This window comes from Mastigoproctus giganteus, chromosome 2 (genome assembly GCF_048544385.1).
Source record: "Mastigoproctus giganteus isolate SK-2022 chromosome 2, ASM4854438v1, whole genome shotgun sequence".
NCBI classification, from domain to species: domain Eukaryota; kingdom Metazoa; phylum Arthropoda; class Arachnida; order Uropygi; family Thelyphonidae; genus Mastigoproctus; species Mastigoproctus giganteus.
In genome coordinates this window covers 638,989-663,032 of record NC_143576.1, presented here as the reverse complement: position 1 = coordinate 663,032, position 24,044 = coordinate 638,989, and the positions used below count along the sequence as shown (strand labels likewise).

Below are 24,044 nucleotides of genomic sequence, written 5' to 3'. Positions count from 1 at the left end.
GCTGATGGGATTCTTCCTCTAGCTCAGAAAAATCACCTGAGAGGGCATAAATTCAAATTGAGGAAAGACAGATGTAGGATAGACGTGCGGAAATTTGCCTTTAGCCAGCGGGTGGTTGGTTGGTGGAACAGACTGCCATCCCTTGTGGTGGAGGTTGATAGCCTAAATAAGTTTAAGGCTCAGCTGGACAGGTATTTTGAACGAACAGAGGGGTGAAGTGGAAGTGGGTTTTTTTTTTTTTTTTTTTTTGGCTGATGCTGCATAAGCTTGCTTTCTTGCATCAAATGCCTCTACTAATGCTAATGCTAATGATTCATTCCTTTCCTTCTAGAGTTTACATAGGTAAAGAACTCTTTGCTGTGTTTCTTTGCATCTTTTGACAAAGATTTCTCATAATCTGCCTTTGCCTGCCTAATCTCCTTTGTGACTTGGTTACAGACCAGCTTATATCTATCATAGGCTTCCATGTCACCATTAATTTATATGTATCCCATGCATTTTTCTTCTCTGCCATATGTCTCATTAGTTCATCTGACATCCATTTAGGCCTAAACGATGAACAATATTTCTTAGTTGGTATGAAAAGCTTAGTAGCTTCCAAGATTAATTCTTTGAATGCTTTTGAATTTGCTATTAGTAACATCATCAGTTGGTCCCACCATATAGAATTTTAATTCTGTCTCAGACCACCGTAGTCGCCTTTACAAAAGCAAAAACCCTTCCCTTCCCTTCACCCTTGATGGTAGTTACATCTTTAAGCAAATCCCACATCAGTACACTGTGATCACTGTCACCTAGTGGTTCCTTTATCTGCAGATGCCTAATGCATGAAGAATCACCGCTGACAATCAGATCAAGAGTATTACTCCCTCTGGTTGCCTTTCGAACGTGTTGCTGTAGAAATCAGTCATTCAATAAATCCACAAAAGTCTTGCTAGTGTGTGAATGATCAATCCACAAGTTCCAGCCATTACCTGGAAAGTTAAAATTCACCATTATAAGACATTCTGATTTACTGGCCCACTCTCTATTTCTCTGCACAATTGCTCATTATACTCATTAGATTCATTAGGCCTATAACACACACCTACTCCCAGTGATTATATCACACTACACCAGCGTTTCCCAAACTTTCTGAGCCCACGCCTCCCTTGACCTGTAAAATTTTCCCGCCGCCTTCCTTGAAGTAAAACATCCATAATTATGCTATTTCTAGTTCTTCGGCAAAACTAGAGTTTCTCCTATTGTGTGTGGTTTTTCACATTTCGCGATTCTGTAAGAAACTTGGTACGACGCTAGCAATGCATTTGATGGAACAGAAACAAATTTTTTGAAGGTTTGCTTTTGTTTATTAAACTCATGTATATATTTTTTTATTTATATATGTTATGTTATGAAAATGACATTTCTGTTAAACTTTTCGCACCTCCTTTTGCACTAGTTCGCGCCTCCCAGTTTGGAAATCGCTGCACTACACTGACTCAACATTGCATTGTCCACGAATGTCAAGTGGATGCATTTCCTTAGATTTTGTGTTTCTTAACTTTTAACAGCATAACCCACCTTCCTTCCTGTTCTGTCTGTCCTTTCTGTACACATTGTACTCCTCAATTCTACATCCCTTATATCTGAGTGGCATCACATCTCTAAATATCCCAACAATATCCACTTTTGATGTCTTAACCAGCACTTCAAATTCATCAAATTTATTTACTATACTCCTAGCATTGGTGTACATATACATACACCTATTCTTATAAGATCTTAGTTACCCTAACACAACCCATGAATTTACTTGTTCCATAATGACTTCCATCAGCCCTCAAAATCCCCAGTACCTTTCTTTCCTGGCTGCATTTGCTCATTCCAATAGAAGCAGTGCAAGAATCACTTTCACCTTCTGCCTGTGTCTACCATTAATCTATGAGTCTGTGAATCCCCCTCCCAAGCTAGCAGTTTTCCGACCCACCTAACAGTGCTTCAACAGCATCAGCAAATATTCTTGCATCCTTTCTATTTAAAAGTATCCCATCCCTGTAGAAACAATCTCTCCTCTTAACAAGCACAGAACATTTTGAGAAAAATTCTACCCCATGAACCTGGCACAATCTCTCCAGGGCCGAATTGATTGACAAGGCTCTGATCATATAATTCCCTCCTATCATTCTGGGCAGAAATGCAGACACTTCCAAATTGAACCCTAACTCGTAATTTTTTTTCAACATTGACCTTTACTTGTTAAGTAAGTCCGCAGATCTGCTACTCTTAATGTCATTAGGGCCAACGTGTGCAATATCACCCTTTGTGCCCTTAAAAGATCATATCAGCTCTACAACATCATCTACTTTTCTCCCTGGCAGACATACCATGGTCCTATTCCACCTATCCTTTTTGCACAATATATTTCCCGTCTCACTGACAATAGAGCCACCAACAATAACTAGCTCCTGTGGGACGAGCACATTCTGCCCTGAAGGTTGCCACTGTGTTGCCTTATGTTTGTTTGTTATTTGGTTTTTAGGAGCATTAGCAACTAAGGTCATATTGCTCTGGGGATATATGGTGGTCATTCCCTGACCTTTCCGCATCCTCCGTATTTGGTGGTCACGGGCTCGAACCCGGTCTAATAAAAAAGCGTGTGCCATGTACTGCTGCTCCTGCCCACCTGGCTACGGAGGCGCCTGTTGCTTCATGATCAAGTGCAAGCTCTTGCACTGACGTGGGCAGCTGAGAGCTTCATGGGTGCCCCAATTTAAGTCCTTCGAGGGAATAGGCATAGGAGCATGTATGCTTGCATGTATACCAATGCTAGAAGTATAGTAAATAAATTTGATGAATTTGAAGTGTTGGTCAAGACATCAAAGGCGGATATTGTTGGGATAGCAGAGACGTGGTGTCACAAAGATATAAGGAATGCAGAACTGGAATTTGGGGAGTACAATGTGTACAGAAAGGATAGACAGGACAGAAAGGGAGGGGGTGTTATGCTGTTAATTAAGAAAAACATAAAATCAAAGGAAGTGCACCCAGTTAATATAGATGAACAGTGCTCTGTTGAGTCAGTTTGGTGTGACATAAGCACTGCAAAAGCAAAAATAAGAGTAGGAGTGTGTTATAGGCCTAATGACTTGAATGAGTACAATGAACAATTGTACAGAGAAATAGAGTGGGCCAGTAAATCAGAATGTCTTATAATGGCGGATTTTAACTTCCCAGATATTGACTGGAACTTGTGGGTTGGTCACTCACACACTAGTCAGACTTTTGTGGATTTATTGGATGATTGTTTTCTGCAGCAGCATGTTCGAGAGGCAACCAGAGAAAGTAACACTCTTAATCTGGTTATCAGCAGTGATCATTCGTGTATTAAGAATTTGCAGATAAAGGAACCACTAGGTGGCAGTGATCACAGTGTGCTGAAGTGGGATTTACTCAAAGAGGTAACTACCGTCAGGGGTAAAGGAAAGGGTTTTTGCTTCCGTAAAGGGGAGTACAGTGGTCTCAGACAGTTTTTAAATTCTGTACAGTGGGATCAACTGACGATGTTACAAACAGTAAATTCTAAGTGGGAAGCATTCAAGGAATTAATCGTGGAAGCTACTAGATGTTTCATACCGATTAAGAAATATTGTTCAAGGTTTAGGCCTAAATGGTTATCAAATGAACTAATGAGACTCGTGACAGAGAAGAAAAATGCATGGGATGCATATAAATTATCAGGCGACGCAGAAGCCTGTGGCAGATATAAGCTAGTCTGTAATCAGGTCACAAAGGAGGTTCGGCAGGCGAAGGCGGATTACAAGAAATCTTTGGCAAAAGATTCTAAGAAAAACAGCAAGGATTTCTTTACTTATATAAACTCTAAAAGGAAGGGGATGAATATGATTGGTCCACTTGACATCGATGGTTCGACTGTTGATGATCCTGCTCAGATAGCAAACAAACTGAATGAGTATTTTGCATCTACATTCACACGTGAGGAATTATTACAGTTTGAAAATGGAAGAAGGTTATCAAATTGTAGCAGTGTGCTTAATGATTTTGTAATAACTGAGAGCAAAGTGGACGAGAAATTGTTGAAGTTAAACATAACAAAGGCACCTGGGGTGGATGGGATCTATCCAGTTATTTTAAAGGAGGGGGCAAAGCAACTAAGCAAACCCTTAGCCATAATTATGAGAGCATCCTTGGACTCAGGGGAGGTTCCCACGGACTGGAGATGTGCAAATGTATCCCCAATTCACAAAGGTGGATAGAAGGGTGACACGAGTAATTACAGACCAGTTAGTTTAACTTCTGTTCCGGGTAAAATAATGGAGTCACTTGTTAAAGATGCATTGCAGGATCATCTAGACAAGACTGCAGCAATAATTCAGACACAGCATGGGTTTGTTAAGGGAAAGTCTTGTCTGACAAATTTGATTGGTTATTATGATGTGGTCACAAAGGAACTGGATGCAAAAAATAATTTTGATATCATATACTTGGATTTCAGGAAAGCTTTTGACACTGTTGCGCATGGAAGACTACTGTACAAATTGGAGCAGAATGGTATTAAGGGTAAGTTGCTACAATGGATAAAAGGATGGTTAAGTGGGAGAAGACAGAGGGTGGTAATCAATGGGTGCTGCTCTTCATGGACTAATGTTATTAGTGGAGTCCCACAGGGTTCGGTGTTGGGTCCACTGTTGTTTTGTGTATTTATCAATGATATTGATGAAGGTATATCAGGCTTAATGTCGAAGTTTGCAGATGACACAAAGGTTGGCAGGGTTGTTAATGACAGTAATGGCAGTGTGCTACTGCAATAGGATCTAGATAATTTGGGCAGATGGGCTAAGAAGTGGCAACTGAAGTTTAACCTTGACAAATGCAAAGTACTGCATATGGGTAGAAGTAACCCCAAAGAAACGTACCAACTGTGTAGTACTACACTTAAGGTGGTAGAAAATGAAAAAGATCTGGGAGTAATTGTGCAGTCAGATATGAAGTTTTCTAAGCAATGCAGACAGGCTGCTAGGGCAGGTCATGGGGTTTTGTCAATGATATATAGGAATTTTGCTAGCAGGGAAAAGGAGGTGATTGTCCCTCTGTATAAGGCAATGGTCAGGCCACGCCTTGAGTACTGCGTACAGGTCTGGAGGCCTCATTTTAGGAAGGATGTAGATTTGCTTGAGCATGTACAGAGAAGAGCAACACGATTGGTGAGGGGAATGAAGGGATCCTCTTACCAAGAGAGGCTTAAGTTCTGCAAATTGCAGTGGCTTTTGAGGTCTATAAGGCCTTGAATGGGTTGAGCACGCTGAATTCTGATGGGATCCTTCCATTTGTTCAGATTACGAACCTACGGGGACATAAGTTCAAATTAAGAAAGGACAGATGTAGAACAGATGTGCGGAAATTTGCCTTTAGCCAGCGGGTGGTTAATTGCTGGAACAAACTTCCATCTGTCATTGTGGAAGTTGATAGGTTAAATAAATTTAAGGAGGAACTGGACAGGCATTTGGAGGGAATGGTGTGATTTTTTTTTTTTTTTTTTTGGCTGATGCTGCATAAGCTCATACACTTGCTTTCTTGCATCACATGCCACTACTACTACTACTACTATCTACCCTGTCCTTCAAGCTCTCATAAAGGCCCATAACAATGCTGAGTTGACACCTAACTTCTTCACACTGCTTACCTCGAACACACACAAAGACATCTCCCTTGGCAACATCACATCCTGTCCCAGAAAAGTCTGCAAACATTTCACAAGTTGCACATTTCTTTAGGCTGTGATATGTTGGAGAATTTCCCCTTTCGGTTGTCCCTCGAGCCACAGCACTCCTGCTACTTTGTGCACATTGTTATATTTACTATGTAAATTTGAGAGCAAAGAGTATATAATGGACCAAGAATGCTTTTTTGGAGGGAGGGGGGGGTTAATTCATGCTATAATGGCTTTTAATGCAAAAATAGAAAAAAAAATCACTGTTAATATAAAATCATAACATTATAAAGTACATACATTATTATATGTAATGTTTTTATTTTATATTCCCCAGATCCATGGCACACATATATAATACCCAAAAAATTCCTGTTTAATACCGTTAACCAATGAAACATGATCAAAGCAGTCAATGCACCAAGAAATCCTACAACCATCCTGATGGGTCATCAGTAAGAAAATGAAGAGAAAAACACTTGAATGGAGCAGTGATTTAAATGTCTACATATTCAAGGACATGTCAATGTGTTACCAATCTATTAACTTTAAACATATGATATACTCATATGAAATGCACTTAAAATGTAGCACTGCACCTTAGCTACATTCAACCTACATTTAGGAAGGAGGCACTGTTATGGAATGATAGGTGAAATTGCTTCTGGAATGAAACCAAATTCAACTAACACCATGCCATTTGATTAAAACATTATTAAAATCATTAATATGTTTAAATATGCCTTCTGTGACAGTATAGTGGCTTGATCTCGTGTCACTTGTTTGGAGAGATCTGGGTTCAAATCCTGTGAGAGACTGAAAGAATTCTTAAAGATCTCTTCAATCGGGGCTGTAATCAAATGATCATAGCTAGAGTAAATAGGATTCCCCCACATGAGTTATTTCGGGTTTTTCTGCTGCATAACATGCAAACTGGCTGATGGATACACATTTGTGTCTGTTGATACGTACAATGCAATACAGCTTTAGATGTTAATGTACTATACATATAATGACAATAACAACTTCAATATACAGCTTTTCGATATGCAGTCATGCATTTGATGATATTTATTGAAAAAGGCTTAAATAGAGCCTGCAAATAATTTGTTCATTAATTTTTAAATTCATTCATGGCGTGTGAAGCTAAAACTATATTCACTAGTTACCAAAAGATGCTCATTTGTGGTAGGCAAACAGTTTTGTTAAGATCTTCACCCAAGGAGTTTATCCTTAAAAAATCATAGTGAAATGCACAATTGAAATAGCTTTTGATTATCATGAGGAAGGTTCAAAAAGTAGTCACAAAACAGTTACAGCAGGCCCCCGTTATGACGCGGTTCGCTTTACGCTGATTCGCTATAACGCTGTTCTTATATTATAACCCGTATCTGACTATAACGCTGTCACATATCATTATAACGCTCTTTTACAGATTGTATTTTTGGCATGTTTAACGAAACTGTTTCATTTGATGGAGTCAATAGCTTGAAAATGAATAGCAAAACAGCATTAAAACGCTTCCCACGCTGATCTGCAAAATTTTCCTACGCTCAGTGAAATTTTCTCGCACGCTAATTTAATTGCAGTACAGTCACTTGTTACATAGTTCCGAAATCAACATTTTAAAAAATGATCAAATATATTGCTTGTAATATTTGCATTATATGCATTTATCTGAAGTCTAGTCATCACTCAGTACAGTATTAGACATCGTGCGTAACAGACAGTTTACTTGAACATTGTATGGTAATTATTACAACCAACGCAGTTACATTTTCGAAGAGCTAATAATGACCGACAGGAATAAAAAAGAAACAACGTCTGGGCGCAGTACGAAAACTATAAATGTAACAAAAATACTGAATTTGAAAATTAAATTAGACATTTTGAAGCGAATCGATTCCGGTCAACGACAAGCGGATGTGTGCCATAATTTAGGACTTGCAAGTTTAACTGTAAGAACAATTATAATAAAAATAAAAAATTAATTTTAACAGTGGAAAAGATAGCTGTTCCACTGCAAGCAACTAGGGCTAGGCCGGCTATTAGGATTGAAATGGAAAGACTAATTTTATTGAAGATAATATTCAACGCAGAATTCAGTTAAGTTAAATATTAAAAAAAAAAAAAAAAAAAAAAAAGAGACAGAGAGAGAGAAAGAGATTAGCCAATATGATGATCAGAAGAAAACTCGCCTAAAAAAAAAATGTGGAACCATTTAAAACTGCTAAGGGCTGGTAGAATAGATTTAAAATCCAGGGAGAAGCCGCTAGTGCAGATCAAGGAGCCGAAACTTTCAAAAAAGAACTTGTTAAAATTATTGAAGAGGAGTATTATGTGTTATACTTCTCAACAAGTTTTTAACATAGATGAAGCAGGACTTTTGTGGAAACGAATGCCTAAAAGAAGTTTAATATTGAAAGAAGAAAAAACATGCCTGGTTTCAAAGCGCCGAAGAATCGGTTGACTTTAACGTTGGGTGGTAACGCTGCGGGGGATTTAAAATTAATACCCCTTTTAGTTTATTTGGAAGAGGGCCAAAGTTCAACTGAAAATTCACACATTTTTTATGATTAAATTCATCAATTAAATTAAATCAATTAAATTCATTATTTTAATTGGAATTTTAAGTTTACTTTTGATACGTAAGTAGTTACCACATAATTATATATGTATGTAATGCAGAATATTTTATATGTACTAATATAGTATTTTATATTAAATATTTTGACCGACATTTGTGCTTCTTTTCACTACCGTTTATTATTGATTAGGAAATATCCTATAGCACCAACCGCAACTCACAAATACATATGTTACCTTATGGGAAAGCGGCATTCGCTTAGCGCGAATTCACTTAGCGCTCTGTTTTTCCGGAACGAATGATCAGCGTTAAGCGGGGGTCACCTGTATTTACAAAAAAAAATATTTACAAATATTCAATGGTTACATTTCCTTAATATAATCTGTGTAATTAATCACTTCCCATATTTGGGATCCTGTACAAATGGATCCCAAACATGCAAGAGGTGGCTAATGTAATCAGCAGCCTGGTTTTATTGAAGAGTGCCAAGGGAAATAATCAACTTCTTGTGCCATCTAAAAGCATTAATTTTTGAGTAGCTACACCTTGAAAAACAAAACAAAACAAAGTCACAAGTATCTTGGCTGGAGAATGGAGAGGGATGAAGGTACTCAAGGATACCACTGTTGGCTTGTGGAAGTAGACATACTCCCCGACTTACGTAAGGGTTGCGTTCCGCGGAACCCTAAGTAAGTCGAATTTTACATAAGTCGGAATTTCCCTAAATGCTTATGCAGCACTCGCAACTATGCCTGCTGAATTTGACTGAAGCAAAAAATAAATGTTCGACAAACATGTAAATTGAATTATTTATTCAATTTTTTTAACTCATGCACAGGAAAAATTACAAAAGTGTACAAAATTTCAAAATTATAAAAAGAGAGGAGACAGGCATAACATCAGCAAGTTTTACCTTTCTAGCATTGTTGCCAGAATTAACTCTCCAGCTAATAAGCACGCTGCTGCGGAAGTTGAGAGCTGTGGAGATTTAGAAGGGTTTTCTTTGCAACACATCATAAAATTTCTCTGCAGCTGCAGAATCAGCATTGGCAACTTCACCGCATACTTTAAAGGACAGTGCATGTATAAAAGAACATGTTAAAGGATCAATGCATTTAAAATCAACAGCGATCACAAAATAGCATTCAGGTGCTATATCGAAGATGGAAAAGCTATTAATAATATGGATGGAAAATCAGATTCAGAAGTGAGTGCTCCTGAGTCTAATGGCCATTCAAGCAAAAGCAAGAAGTATTTATGAAGACATTAAGGATAAGTACGGCGAACCCCAAGCCAAGTTCGTGGAAAGTAACAGGTGGTTTAATAGGTTCAAGCATCATGCTGGTTTCCAAAACAATAATCAGAGTGAAAGACCACTGTTTTTTGCAGTCATAATTATATAAAATGATATGTGATCTTACATTTTTGCTGGTTTCGAGTGAATTAATAGTTTTTGCTGCAATTTAAAGGTAGGAAATCAAAGAAAACACTTCTGTTTATATGTATTGAGAGTTTCAATTTTGCAAATTGAGTAGAAATTATGGAAATGATTAGTATTTTTCAGTGGGACAATTTTCAAATTAGGGTTAAAAATTAAGGCTTAGGGGAAAAGCAATGACTGGGTTAAAATAGTATTCACTGTTGAAGCAGTGAGAGATAATTCCCGTGCAATAGATGAAAAACTTTGTCCTGCTTCATACTTCTTAATCATCTTCATTTCTAAATCGATGTTGTTTCATTTCCTAGCTCTGCCACCACTGGTCGCTTTCCCTTCACCATTGTAATAAGTAAATAGGAATGAAGAAAAGATTCTGAAAATTTATTTGTTTTTTATATTATTGAAGATCTCAGTGAAGGGGAACACATTTCACCACCATAATGTAAAAATGCACACAATTCCAGTTATCGGAATTATTGCAAATGCAATAAGATCGAGTTTACTACCTGTTTATAATTAAACCAGAAAGTGCAAACTGTTTCTATTGTTTTATGGTAATGACCTACAGTAATGTGTTTTAGAAAAATATCACAAAGTTGTTCAAAATTGATTCTTATAACGGAACATATAATGACGATGAAAGTGTAGTGCAATTTCCATTATAAAAATGACCTTTTAGAGAGATAAATAGCTTAGTTATATAGCAAAAATTTCAACTTCTGAGGTCTTGGAATGAATTGCCAAAAAAAAAACAATGTGTTATTGGGTTCACATTACAATAATTTCATGATACCTCCATTTATTCGTACGGGAAGCAAAATAGGTTCCCACGATTTTTTTTAAGTTTGCACCGGCAGGCAAAATCTTACGTAAAGTCGAATTTCCGTAAGTCGAGTATTACGTAAACCAGGCAGTGCCTGTAGGATCAGAAGGATTTCCTCCTAACTGTACACAATTAATCAGTATTGCTTTTGCATTTTCAGTTCTTGTCAGAATTTTTTTCTTTTTTGAATGGTGAGAAATTGGGAAATACCATTTAATGGACTAGCATTTGATTTCTGACTTGCAAGCTCAAGACCAAGTTTCATCTAGGTCTCGTCTAGCTCTGTGTTTGTAATGGAAAACCATCACAAACAGATCAGAGCACCTGCAGCATATTTATTTACAATTAATTTCCTAAGTCTGATTAATTAATATCACTTAGGAAATCACTGTTGCTGTATAACTTGCTGTTTCTTTTACTACAATAAAATATAGATAAAATAAAATAAAATATTTTATTTTATCTATATTTTATTGTAGTAAAAGAAAGTATGAGTTACATGATTAGGAATCATGTAACAGAGTAGCATCACCACTACTTTTTGAACAACCTTCATAGATATGAGGTTTTTTTTTTTTTTTTTTTTGGTAGTTGTTGGCGCATAGGCTTCTGTGGCCATAATGTACCTCCCAAGGTTTTTGCAGTACTTTGATCCAAGCCCGAGGTGGGAATCGAACCCGTGACCTTTGGGTTGCCAGGCAGGCACTTTACCCACCCGGCTAGCCCGGTTGGCCTAGATATGAGTAATTCATATTATATAACCATTGATTTTATTAATATAGAGGATATCACAGCATTTGAGATGTTGAAATTCAAGAAAATTTCAATGAGATAATAATATTAAAAACATTTTAAACATACCTTGTTGGAGCAGGCTTTGATATGCCTTGTTCTGGTAACTGAGATAAATTGTTTTCTCCATCATTATCTTCATCAGTTTCCTCAAAGAAACTTGAGAGAGCTAACTGAAAAAATAAAGCATTTTTAATGATTTTTAGGCAAATAATACCAATGGCTCCTGTATGCTGTGGACATCAAAAAAGAATTAATTTTCAAAAGAGGTTTAGATTTCACATTGTGAATGAAGCAAAGAAGAGTAAATTTTATCCAAGTCACACAGGTGTGACTTGGATATAATACCAACCACAAAGTGTAAAAACTTTACTATATAAAATCTTTAACTTCATTATTACACAGATAAAAATTTATGTAATAGTTAATTTTTATTATTATTTATTTTATTTTTTAGAGTGGTGTTTTTATGCATCACATCAGTCTGGATGGTGTTATACAAAAGTTGTGTGGGCAGGTTGACCAGAATTTCAGGGATAAAAATCAGGGCAACACACACTCTGAAGAAGAAAAATCGGGACATTTCTTGTTGCAAATATGATTCATATACCTCAAACATGTAATACAAACACACTAAACCTGAATTCTGCCATGGTTGATACAGTCACAGCACCTGCCAGATCAATATGGCTTGGGATCTAGCAAAAGCAAATGTTGAACATGATTTCATAAAGAGAATGAAGCTTCTACAGAACCCTGGAGAGGACTAGATGAGGATAATATCGCATTGCTGATAAAGCCCATAAATTTGGAGTCTGTATATATACAGGCAAACCCCGTATAATATAAGGGGATGGCTGAGTGGCAGAAGACAGAGAGTGGTAATCAATGGACACTGCTCAACGTGGACTAATGTTATTAGTGGAGTTCCTCAGGGTTCAGTGTTGGGTCCGTTGTTGTTTTCGGTGTTTATGAATGATATTGATGATGGGATATCAAGTTTAATGTCCAAGTTTGAAGATGATACAAAGGTTGGCAGGGTTGTTAAGGACACTACTGACGCTATGCTGCTGCAACAGGATCTGGAAAGGTTGAACAGATGGGCTGAGAGGTGGCAAATGAAGTTTAACATTAACAAATGTAAAGTACTACATATGGGAAACAGTAACCCCAGAGCAACGTATCAACTCTGCGGTACTACACTGACAGTGGTGGAGAATGAAAAGGACCTGGGGGTAATTGTGCAGGCAGATATGAAGTTCTCTGAGCAGTGCAGACGAGCTGCAAGAGTAGCTCATGGTGTCTTGTCAATGATATACAGGAATTTTTCTAGCAGGGATAAGGAGGTGATTATTCCCTTGTATAAGGCAATGGTTAGGCCACATCTTGAGTACTGTATACAGGTCTGGAGGCCTCATTTCAAGAAGGATGTAGAGCTGCTGGAACGGGTACAGAGAAGGGCAACAAGATTAGTGAATGGAACAAAGGGTTGCTCTTACGAAGAAAGGCTTAAGTTTTGCAAATTACAGAGTCTGGAGACTAGGCACCGGTGAGGTGATCTGATAGAGGTGTATAAGGCTTTGAATGGTTTGAGCATGCTCAATGCCAATGGGATTCTTCATCTTGCTCAGAATAATCACCTGAGAGGGCATAAATTCAAATTGAGGAAGGACGGATGTCGGATAGATGTGTGGAAATTTGCCTTTGGCCAGTGAGTGGTTGGTTGGTGGAACCAACTTCCATCACTTGTTGTTGAAGTTGATAGCCTAAACAAATTTAAAGCTGAACTGGACAGGTATTTCGAACGAACGGAGGGGTGAAATGGGAGTGGTGTGTGTGTGTTTTTTTTTTTTTTTTTTGGCTGATGCTGAATAAGCTTGCTTTCTTGCATCATATGCCTCTACTAATGCTAATGCTAATGCTAATATGGTACTTCTACAACATGGTTTCGCTCTAACACAATTGTTAAATTGCGGCAATCCTCGCACAACACGGTACTTATATAACACTGTTTTTCTCTAACACGGTTAGAGAATTTCGGTAAACCTTGCATAACAGGGTATTTTTGAGCTTTTGTGCGGGGAAAACTCTGCTATTAGGTTGGATGTCATTTTTCAACAGTTCCACTCTTTTTGAATCTCCGCTGTTGACTTGCTAGTCAAAAAAATAAATATTGAGAAATCCCTGTATTTTATTTTGTTGGGAAATCCCCATGTTATGTTCTGTGCTATTGAACTTGTGGAAAAATCTACGTTTCAAAGTCTTATTGCCATTGGACAGCACGCCAGGCCATTCAAAAGATTTAAGCCATCCAAACATTGAAGTTAAGTTTCTACCACCACAGTTGTACTAGGTGGTTAATACAACTTCTTTCATTCAGATCAAGGCATTATATCCACCTTTAAAACTCATTACATCAGAAAACCGTTACAATGGATTTTGGAAAAAAATTATTCCGAATCTATTGAAGTAATGGAGGCATGGAAACATTTCTCAATTGTGTACTGCATCAGAATCATAACTTTATCGCTCGAAGAAGTAAAACCTTCAACGTTAAATGCATGTGGGAAAAATGTATGGCCACAGCCAGGCCATTCAGGAAATATGGCTGAACCGGCACAAAATGAAATCGGTGCGACAGTAGAACTTGCTACGTCGGTAGGAAGGTTTCGATGATATTACTACTGAAGCCTTCGTGGGCAGCACAGTTGATAGAATTCCCCCCTCCCCACACAGGGTGGAAAAGATGTCGATGACAGGAGGAATTTTTATGGGTCTTTTTCACGTGGCTGAGTTAGTCGGACTCAGGCGAGGGTAGCATGGTTTTTTTATCCTGGAAACTCGGGTGTTTTGTCCAGCAAAACAGAAAATCGACCTCAGAACACACACAATTTACAGACAATATACGCAGAGCAACGTGGCCTTAGTCACCGATGCTTCTAAAAAAATAAAAAAAGATATGATTACTGAAGATGTTCAAGAATTACTGTTAAAAAAAGAGGCTGGCAAAACGGACTTGGTGGAAATGGCATCGGAGGCAAATCAAATCAATTCAAAGGATGATAGTGCAGATGAAAATTCTAAACTTCCAAATTTTACACTAAAAAGCATATGGGAAGGCATAAAGTTAGCCAAGCAATTAGAATCTTATTTTTTGAATGCAGATTCTTCAACTGAAAGGAGCACAAAGTTCAAAAGGGAGCTTCAAAAATGCTTAGTTCCATACGATGAAATTCACAAAGATTTATCAAGCAAAAGCAAACAAACCCAGATTACTGATTTTTTAAAGAAAGCAGAAGATGCATGAAATCTAGAATGTGTATTTTTGTTCATTTTGTTAGCTTTTGGAACGTAACCCCCCCTTTTGTATTTTTACTTAGTCCCGTATAACACGGTTTTGCACAATACGACATTTTATAGGAATCTAACTAACGTGTTATACGAGGGTTACCTGTACTATGCAAATTTGATAATTATCAGTTTGAATGTGGTCCAAAGCTAACCTACAGCATACAACCCTGCTGTGTATATACTGCATTCATGAGGAATCTTCTCAGAACACAGTGCTATCTGAGAAGATGAAGAGGAAAATTTTCTCCTTTTAACTTTAAATACATATGGTTCTTGAATCAACATGGAAATCACCATCATCCTATTGTGAGGATACATGTTTTGATCAGAGGTCAAAACATGTATCCCCACAGTAGGAGGCCTCAGTGAAGACAAACAAGAAGTGAGTGTATTTGGCTAGACGTACAGCACATAACTGTAAGTAAACAGTGCTTTCCCACATTATTATTAATGGAGAAGCTGCATGATGGTAGGCTTTCCCCCATTATTATTAATGGAGAAGCTGCATGATGGTAGGTGAGCATACCAGTGTGGAAATGGTTGTCTTGGTTACTGGACAACCTTGTCTACCATGATGTTAAGGTCTCTAAGTAGCTCTTTGACATAGACACTAAAGGGATGGTTGGCAGTCTGGAGTGCTATATAGGTTTCCTCATTATGGCTTGAAGACAGACATCCACAAGGGGTGGTCTAGAAGGGATTTCAGTTTAAACAACCACCTATGCCTAATCAATGAAGGTGGTTCAGTTGCTTTGATGTATAAACTCAGGACAGGAAATGTTCTGAATGCCTCTAGTAGCAATGTTGATGGTTGATAGGTCTAGCCATTGCAATATGCTGTTATTAGCTAGGATCCACAATCAAGTTTAGACCAGACTAGTGCATGATAAAGTGGAATGATAAAGATAAAGTGGCAAAATAAAGCGGAATGATCTGCTCCCCAGTTCTTAGTTGGCACATAGCAGGTTCAGGACTCTTGTATTTTGTCTGCAGTTGATGGATGTGCCAAAAGAATGTCAAATATAAGCCCCAAGAATTTTGGTTTCATTTGCTACTGGGATGCCATTTTGTCTGAGCTACAGTTCTGGTCAGGACACCTCATTTTAGGAAGGATGTAGAGCTGCTGGAACGAGTACAGAGAAGAGAAAGGCAATGAGATTGGTGAGGAGGAACAAAGGGTGCTCTTACCAAGAAAGGCTTCACTTCTACAAATTGCCATGTCTGGGGACTTGGCACCTGCAAGGTGATCTGATTGAGGTGTGTAAGGATTTGAATGTTTTGAGCAAGCTCAATGCTGATAGGATTCTTCCACTTGCTCAGATTATGCACTTTGGGGGGGGGGGGGGGCATAAATTCAAATTGAAGAAAGACAGTTGCAGAATAGATGTGCAGAACTTTGCCTTTAGCCAGAGAGTGGTTGATTGCTGGAACAAACTGCCATCTGTCATTGTGGAAGTTGATAGCTTAGATAGATTCAAGGAAAAACTGGACAAACGTTTGGAGTGAATGGATAGGTGAAATGGGAAGTTTCTCTCTCTCTCTTTTTTTTTTTTTTCTGGCTGATGTTGTATAAGCTTGCTTTCGTCATATGCGATCACTAATGGTAATCTTGAAATTAGTTAATAATTTAGTTAATCAGATTAACATTTAATAAAATTAAACTTGAGTCATACATATCAAGATGGTGGTTTACAATTATATTTTTACGTTTGGCAGCTAAACGTTGTGAGCATCTCAATTGTGTGGATGGGATCAAGATCATGTTAGAAGGGGGAAGGGGTTCATTTTAAAGATATAACTATTATGGTTTCTATTTTTGTTTTTTATCTGTTCTAATTCTCTGCTTTTTAAAATATGTATATGGTTAACATCTATTGCATGCCTTTGTTTCAGTTAATATTGTTGGTTATGCCAATAATGAAGGTTTATTTGTACAGTCCATGTTTCCTGTACCCGTCAGTGGTTAGAACAGAAGTTTTCTTGAAATCTCACACCATGTGTGAGGATCACCACACCATGTGTGCATTGCAGAATCCAATTTTGTTATTAAGCTGTGGGCCATGTCATTGTTATTTTTTTTTTTTTAGGAGCATTAGCAACTAAGGCCATATTGCTCCAGGGATATGCGGTGGTCATTCCCTGACCTTTCCGCATCCTCCGTATTTGGCCATGTCATATTTATGTTCTTCAATTCTAGAATTGATGGTGCACTATGGGCAATCTCTTTAAGTATTCTGCAGTAAAGGCTCAAGTGTAGTTTTATATCAAATTACACTTGAGCCTATGGTATTTTACTATATGAGAGAGACAGCTTGGTACTGAAGTTTAATTTATGCTGCTCAGCTTTAGCTTTACCTTGATAGAAGGATGAATTATAAGTAGATATGGCCAAGATTTGTGAAAAGGATTCTGCCAAGGCTTTTGCTTTTTCTATTGGAATACAAGTCCTGTCCAATTCAACTTAAGATCAGAGAAGATGCTGATGTAAATTTCCCATTCAGTTTTTTTCATTGAATTACAAATTATTCTGCTATGTTCTTTGTAATAGTGGATACAAGAGTCTTTTCTTGCTTTTCTTCTTATATAGTGCACCTCTGCTTTCAGTTTTTTTAAATTAATAAGTTTTCAGTTATGGAGTTTCCCGGGACAGGCTTCGTGCTTTGTTCTTTTCCTTTTTTTAACATGCTTTGTTCCACCAATGCTCAGCACGTATGCCCACTGATATTTGGGATATAGCATTGGGTGCTATTAGAATCTGTGGCACTATATGGTCAGTAATATCAATGATTAGTTGGAATTTGATGATCTGATGATTAAATGAGATACTAGTGGTGAATATGTTCCAATTTGTTTTGGAGAATTTCCATTTTGTGCAGGATTCTGTCCCTGGCAAGTAGTTGTTTGACATTTGCAAAGAACTGGATAGCAATCACTAATGGGAGAGTTGTCTAAAGCAGTCCGCTGGATTATGGAAATAATGCTGGAGACTAAAAGATAATAGCTGCGAATGCTCTGATTGAGACGTGGATATAAGTGTTAGTACCAGTGTTAAATAATGTGAAATTCTACTTGTCAAGAAGAGATTCAATTAATTTTTCATGAATGTCTATTTGTGGAGAGTCCACAGAGGAAAGTGCCCGTTAAAGTTACTAAGTAAACAAACTGGAGCAGCTAAGTAAACTACGTAATCAGGTCATCTAAATCTTCAGAGTATATTCTTTATTTGGTGAAATATACATGGAAACTTAGTCCTTGAGGCTGTCACAGACAGTGGAGTATGACACAAAAGTGGAGTATGACTCAAGTGTGGCAAGCTGTGCTTGCTACCTGGGAGTCTAAAATGCTGATGGAACTGACATTTGAGTGACACTAGAGTCAAGTGGACCTAATTTTGGAAGTCCAGTCGGTGTGTGACCTACAAATCCTCTGTTTGCACCTTCACGATGGTGGGAGTGTTGGATTGTTTGGGAATTTTTTAGGTGCATCGGCATTTATGGCCATAGCACACCAGGGACTGTTGGAAATTCTATGTATAACTCATGTGCGGATACTGAAATATAGCACCTAGCATACTAGAGTTGACTACCCAAGTGCGAATCAACATGAGCAGAGGTCGAGGTGTGGCACCCACACCACACAAAGGAATGCCACCCCTCTGTGTCATGAGGCAATACTAGGTGGTAGATGCACTCTCATCAACCAGTGAAATTCAACCACTTAGTTTATTGGAGGCTTGAAGTGGTGGAATTTGCGTTTAGTCTCTTCCATCATGCAGTATGACTGATGCATTTTGAGGTTATGATAGGCATAATGGTGAGATCAAATCTTCCTTACATTTTAAGGGTACAGCTCTAAAATGGTGTTTGCAGGTCAGCCACTACACAGTCCACCAGACCAAACATGCAAGAATATTTGCTGATACTTTCAAGGCAGGGATAGGTGGGTTGGAAAACTGCTACCATGCAGAGGTCAAAGTGGTTCTTGCACTGCTTCTATTGAAATGAGCAATAACCTGGAAAGCATGTTGCTGGGGATTTCCAGGACTGCTAAGAGTCATTATGTAATAAGTAACTACATGGGCTGCGTTAGGATAACTAAGAGTAAGAACAGGTGCATGTATACTTGCATGAACACCAATCCTAGGAGTTTAGTAAATAAATTTGATGAATTTGAGGTGCTGGTCAAGACATCAAAGGCAGATATCGTTGGGATATCAGAAATGTGGTGAAACACAGATATAGGGAATGCAGAATTGGAATTTGGAGGTTACAATGTGTACAGAAAGGATAGGCAGGAAAGGAAGGGTTATGCTGTTAGTTAAGAAACACAAAATCTAAGGAACTGAATCCAACTGACATTGGTGGACAATACAATGTTGAGTCAGTATGATGTGGCATAAGCACTGGGAAAAGGAAAATGAGAATAGGTGTGTATTATAGGCCTCATGAATCTGATGAGTATAATGAGCGTTGTGCAGAGATATAGAGTGGGCCAGTAAATCAGACTGTTTTCATAATGGGTGATTTTAACTTCCCGGATACTGATTAGAACTTGTGGTTGGTCACTAGCAACACTTTTGTGGATTTATAGGATGAGTGTTTTCTTCAGCAACATGTCCGAGAGGCAACCAGAGGGAATAATGCTCTTCATCTGATTATCAGCAGTGATTCTTCATGAGTTAAGAATCTGCAGATAAAGAAACCACTAGGTGGCAGTGTTCATAGTGTATGATGTGGGATTTACTTAAAGATGTAACTACCATCAAGGGTAAGGGGAAGGATTTTTGCTTTCGTAAAGGTGACTACAGTGGTCTCAGAGGCTTTAAATTCAAGATCAACTGATGATGTTACCAATGATGAATTCTAAATGGGAGGCCCTCAGGAAATTAATCTTGGACGGTACTAGGCTTTTCAGACCAACTAAAAAATACTGTTCAAGGTTTAGGCCTAAATGGATATCGGATGAATTAATGTGGCTTGTGGCAGAGAAGAAAAATGCATGGAATGCATATAAATCATCAGGTGACACAAAAGCCTATGGCAGATATAAGTTAGTCTGTAATCAAGTCACAAAGGAAGCTAGGCAAGCGAAGGCTGATTATGAGAAATCTTTGGCAAATGATGCAAAGAGTTCTTTACTTATGTAAACTCTAGAAGGAAAGGAATGAATCAGATTGGTCCACTTAACATAGATGGTTTGACTATTGGTGATCGTGCTCAGATAGCTGCCAAAATAAATGAATATTTTGCATCTACATTCACACGAGGAGTTATTCAAGGAGAGGAATGCCAGTAGTATATCAAACTCCAATGGGGCGCTACATGATTTCATAATAAATGAGAGCAAAGTGGAGGAGAATTTGTTGAAGTTAAACATAAGGAAAGCACCTGGGGTGGATGGGATTATCCAGTTACATTAAAGGAGATAGCAAAGGAAGTAAGCAAACCCTTCGCCATAATTATGAAAGCTTCCTTGGACTCAGTGGAGGTCCCCATGGACTGGAGATGAGTAAATGTGTCTCCAATTCACAAAGGATGACACGAGTAATTACAGACCTGTTAATCTAACTTCTGTTTCAGGGAAAATAATGGAGGCACTGGTTAAGGAAATTATGCAGGATCATCTAGAAAAGACTGCACTTATAGTTCAGACACGGGTTTGTTAAGGGATTAATGCCTTGTCTGACAAATTTGATTGGATACTATGTTGTGATCACAAAAGAACTGGATGCAAAAAATAATTTGAATATCATATACTTGGAACTTAGGAAAGCTTTTGATACTGTTGCACATGGAAAACTATACAAATTGGAGAGTATGGCATTAAGAGAAAGTTGCTACAATGGATAAAAGGATGGTTGAGTGGGAGAAGACAGAGAGTGGTTATCAATGGACACTGCTTTTCATGGACTAATATTATTAGTGGGGTCCCCCAGGGTTTGGTGTTGCGCCCATTGTTGTTTTCGGTATTTAACAATGACACTGATGAAGGTATATCAGGGTTAATGCCTAAGTTTTCAGATGATACGAAGGTTGGCAGGGTTGTTAATGACAGTACACTACTGCAACAGGATCTGGAAAAGTTGAGCAGATGGGCTGAGAGGTGGCAACTTAAGTTAAACATTGACAAATGTAAAGTACTGTATATGGGTAGTAGTAACCCTAGAGTACTGTATCAACTGGGTGGTACTGCACTCAGGGTAGTGGAGAATGAAAAGGATTTGGGGGTAATTGTGCAGTCAGATATGTTTTCTGAACAGTGCAAAAATGCTGTAAGAGTGTCTTGTCAATGATATACAGGAATTTTGCTAAAAGGGATAAGGGGGTGATTGTCCCCTTGTATAAGGCAATGGTCAGGCCACACCTTAAGTACTGTACGCAGGTTTGGAAGTCTCATTTTAGGAAGGACGTAGAGCTGCTGGAACGAGTACAGAGAAGGGCAACGAGTGAGTGGAACTCACTCGTTGCCCTTCTCTGTACTGGTGAGTGGAACAAAGGGTTAGTGTTAGTTAACAAGATAGGCTTGTATTTGGTTTTTAGGAGCATTAGCAACTAAGGCCATATTGCTCCGGGGATATGCGGTGGTCATTCCCTGACCTTTCCGCATCCTCCATATTTGGTGGATCACGGGCTCGAACCCCGGTCTGATCAAGAAGCATGTACTTCGCACTGCTGCTCCTGCCCACTTGGCTATGAAGACGCCAAGATAGACTTAAGTTCTGCAAATTGCAATGTCTGGACACTAGGCACCTGCAATGTGATCTTATTGAGGTGTATAAGTCCTTGAATGGTTTGCGCAAGCTCAATACTTATGGGATTCTTTCTCTTGCTCAGATTCCACACCTGAGGAGGAATAAATTCAAATTGAGGAAAGATAGCTGTAGAACAGATGTGTGAAAATTTGGCTTTATCCAGTGGGTGGTTGATTGCTGGAACAAGCTTCCATCATCATGGAAGTTGACAGTTTAAAAAATTCAAGGCTGAACTAAACAAACCTTTGGAGTGAATTGATGGGTGAAATGGGAAGGTTTTTTTTTTTTTGCTGATGCTATATAAGCTTGCTTTCTTGCATCATATGCCTCTACTTATGCTAATGCATTCCAAAATTTGTTTTGTCCATCTACAGTCAGGTCTTCTTGATATGTGACTGCCCGTTTCCATTTGAAGAGCTTTGTTCTTTCAATGATATCACAGACCTTGGTTTGTTGGTGAAACCATGCACGTTTTTTTTTTTTTTTTTTTGTCATGTTCAAAATTCAGTGCTCCATACTTCTTTGTGTGACCCTTGGTCTCTGTGAAGCTTTGGCTTTCGATGTTCATGTTTCACAACCATATGTTAGAACCGGGAGGATACAATGATTAAAAACTTTATTTCAGTCAGAGTCGCAAGTTTGTCTTGAAGACTATATCAAGCTTCCCAAATGCTTGCCATCCCAATTTTATGCACCATTCAATTTCCATCATGATGTTTCCATCTTTTGAAATTTCTTGTCCAGGTAAACATACCTTTCCACTTCTGTCCATCAGCCATGATTTTCTTTAGTCTTGTGAATTTGTTGGACATAGCTTGTGTTTCCTTGATATTAATCTTCAAACAAAACTTACTTTCATTATGCAGTTCTTCAATGTTTTGCTGTAATTCTTCCGGATCACTGGCAAAGAGAATGATATCATCTACAAACTGCAAGTCATTCGGGTAATTGTCATTTATCTCGAGTCTTTTATTATCCTAATTTAGCTTGCAAAAAATTTCTTCTAAACAGGCAGAAAACAGTTTTGGGATATTGTGTCTCCTTGTCGGATGCCTTTTTCTATGTTGATCTGAACTTTATCATTGTTGATTGGTATTAATGCAGTCCCCTTTTCATGTATCGATTGGAGAATACTGATGTACGCTCTGTCTACACCTTGGTTGACTAGGTCATTGATTATTGCTTGTTTTGTGACTGAGTTGAATGCTTTTTCACAGTCAATGAAGGCTATACATAATGGAGGGTGGTATTCATTTTTCCACTCTATAACTTGCTGCACTGTTTGAATGTGATCCATTGTACTAAAGCCGCTTCTGAAACCTGCTTGTTCTTTAAGTTGTGCTGCATCCAAGTATTGTACCTAAACTTCTTGAAAGTATCTTTGTAAAACTTTGTATACAACTAGCAATAGGCTTATTGGTCAATAGTTTTTTAAATCTGCCTTGTCACTTTTTTTGTGTGCAGTAGGATGGTTTCTGCATTTTTCCATTGTACAGATACTTTGTTAATTAGAAGGCCTTTTGAAAATAGTTTTGCTACAGCTTTATACACCTGGTGGCCTCCAGCTTTCAACAGTGACTTTATTGGGTCCTGCTGCTTTGCCATTTTTCATTGATTTTATAGCATCTACTTCTTCCACCAATATTTCTGGTACAGCTTCTGAATCTGGTGTTGGATCCAGTTGTTCCTTTCTCCTTAGAAATATTTCAATAAAATTCTTCCACTCATTTTAGTATTTGTTGTTGTGCCATCTTTAAACTTCAAAGCAGACATCTGGCTTTTGTATAACCATTTTTCTCTCTTTAACCTTGATTTTCTTCTAGTGTTCTTCTGACAAGAGCAATGTTGAACTCATATATTTCTTCTTTTATGCGTTTTATGGTCTTCCACATTTCTACATATTCTACCTTGTTTCTTATGTTACCACTTTTCTTCATTTCTTGTCTCTTTTTCATCATAGCAATTGTTTCTCTTGATATTCTGGTTGGTTTTCTTGTTTTACAGTAGGTGCAAGGGCATAGGCAGTGTCTGCAATAACCTCAATGACTTTGTTATTATCAGAAATTGAAGTTGAAATATCTGTGTCAAGAAGGCCTTGCTGCAAGGCCTTCTTGACACAGATATTTCACAAAAACAACTCGACAGTTCTAGTTCTTAGTGTCGATCTTCACTTTAGTTGCCTTGACCAATTTATTTTGTTCTTTATTGCAATCAATTTTGATTTTTGCTCTCGGTAACTGATAGTCACTTCCAACATTAAAATGGTTCAAGACTGAGCAGTCAGTGAATATTGTTTAATTGGTTGTCAATTTCATTAGAATTTCCAAGAGGGTTCTCTTCTATGTCTATGTTTTTTGTTTGGCTTTTTTCTTGAAGAAAGAGTTCATGATGAACAAATTTTGTTCCTCTGCAAATTCAATTAGTAGGCTGCCTCTACCATCTCTTTTTCTAGTTCCATATGGGCTAACAGATTTTTCCACACTTTGGATCTTACTAATACATTGAAAATCTCCCATTACAATGTTATGGTAGTAGTCATCTTGCTTGTAAAGGCACAATACATCTTCAACTTCATCATCATTATGGCTACTT

At 38.0% G+C, this 24,044-nt stretch overlaps 1 protein-coding gene across 1 annotated transcript in view; it reads right to left on the bottom strand.

Moving 5' to 3' along the window:
• LOC150089112 (NSFL1 cofactor p47-like) overlaps nt 1-24,044 on the bottom strand; it is a 177,537-nt gene that overhangs the window by 148,460 nt on the left and 5,033 nt on the right. Inside the window, exon 2 of the mRNA XM_090390332.1 lies at nt 11,420-11,523. Coding sequence (XP_090246458.1) covers nt 11,420-11,523 — 104 coding nt within the window. The remainder of the gene's footprint in view (nt 1-11,419; nt 11,524-24,044) is intronic.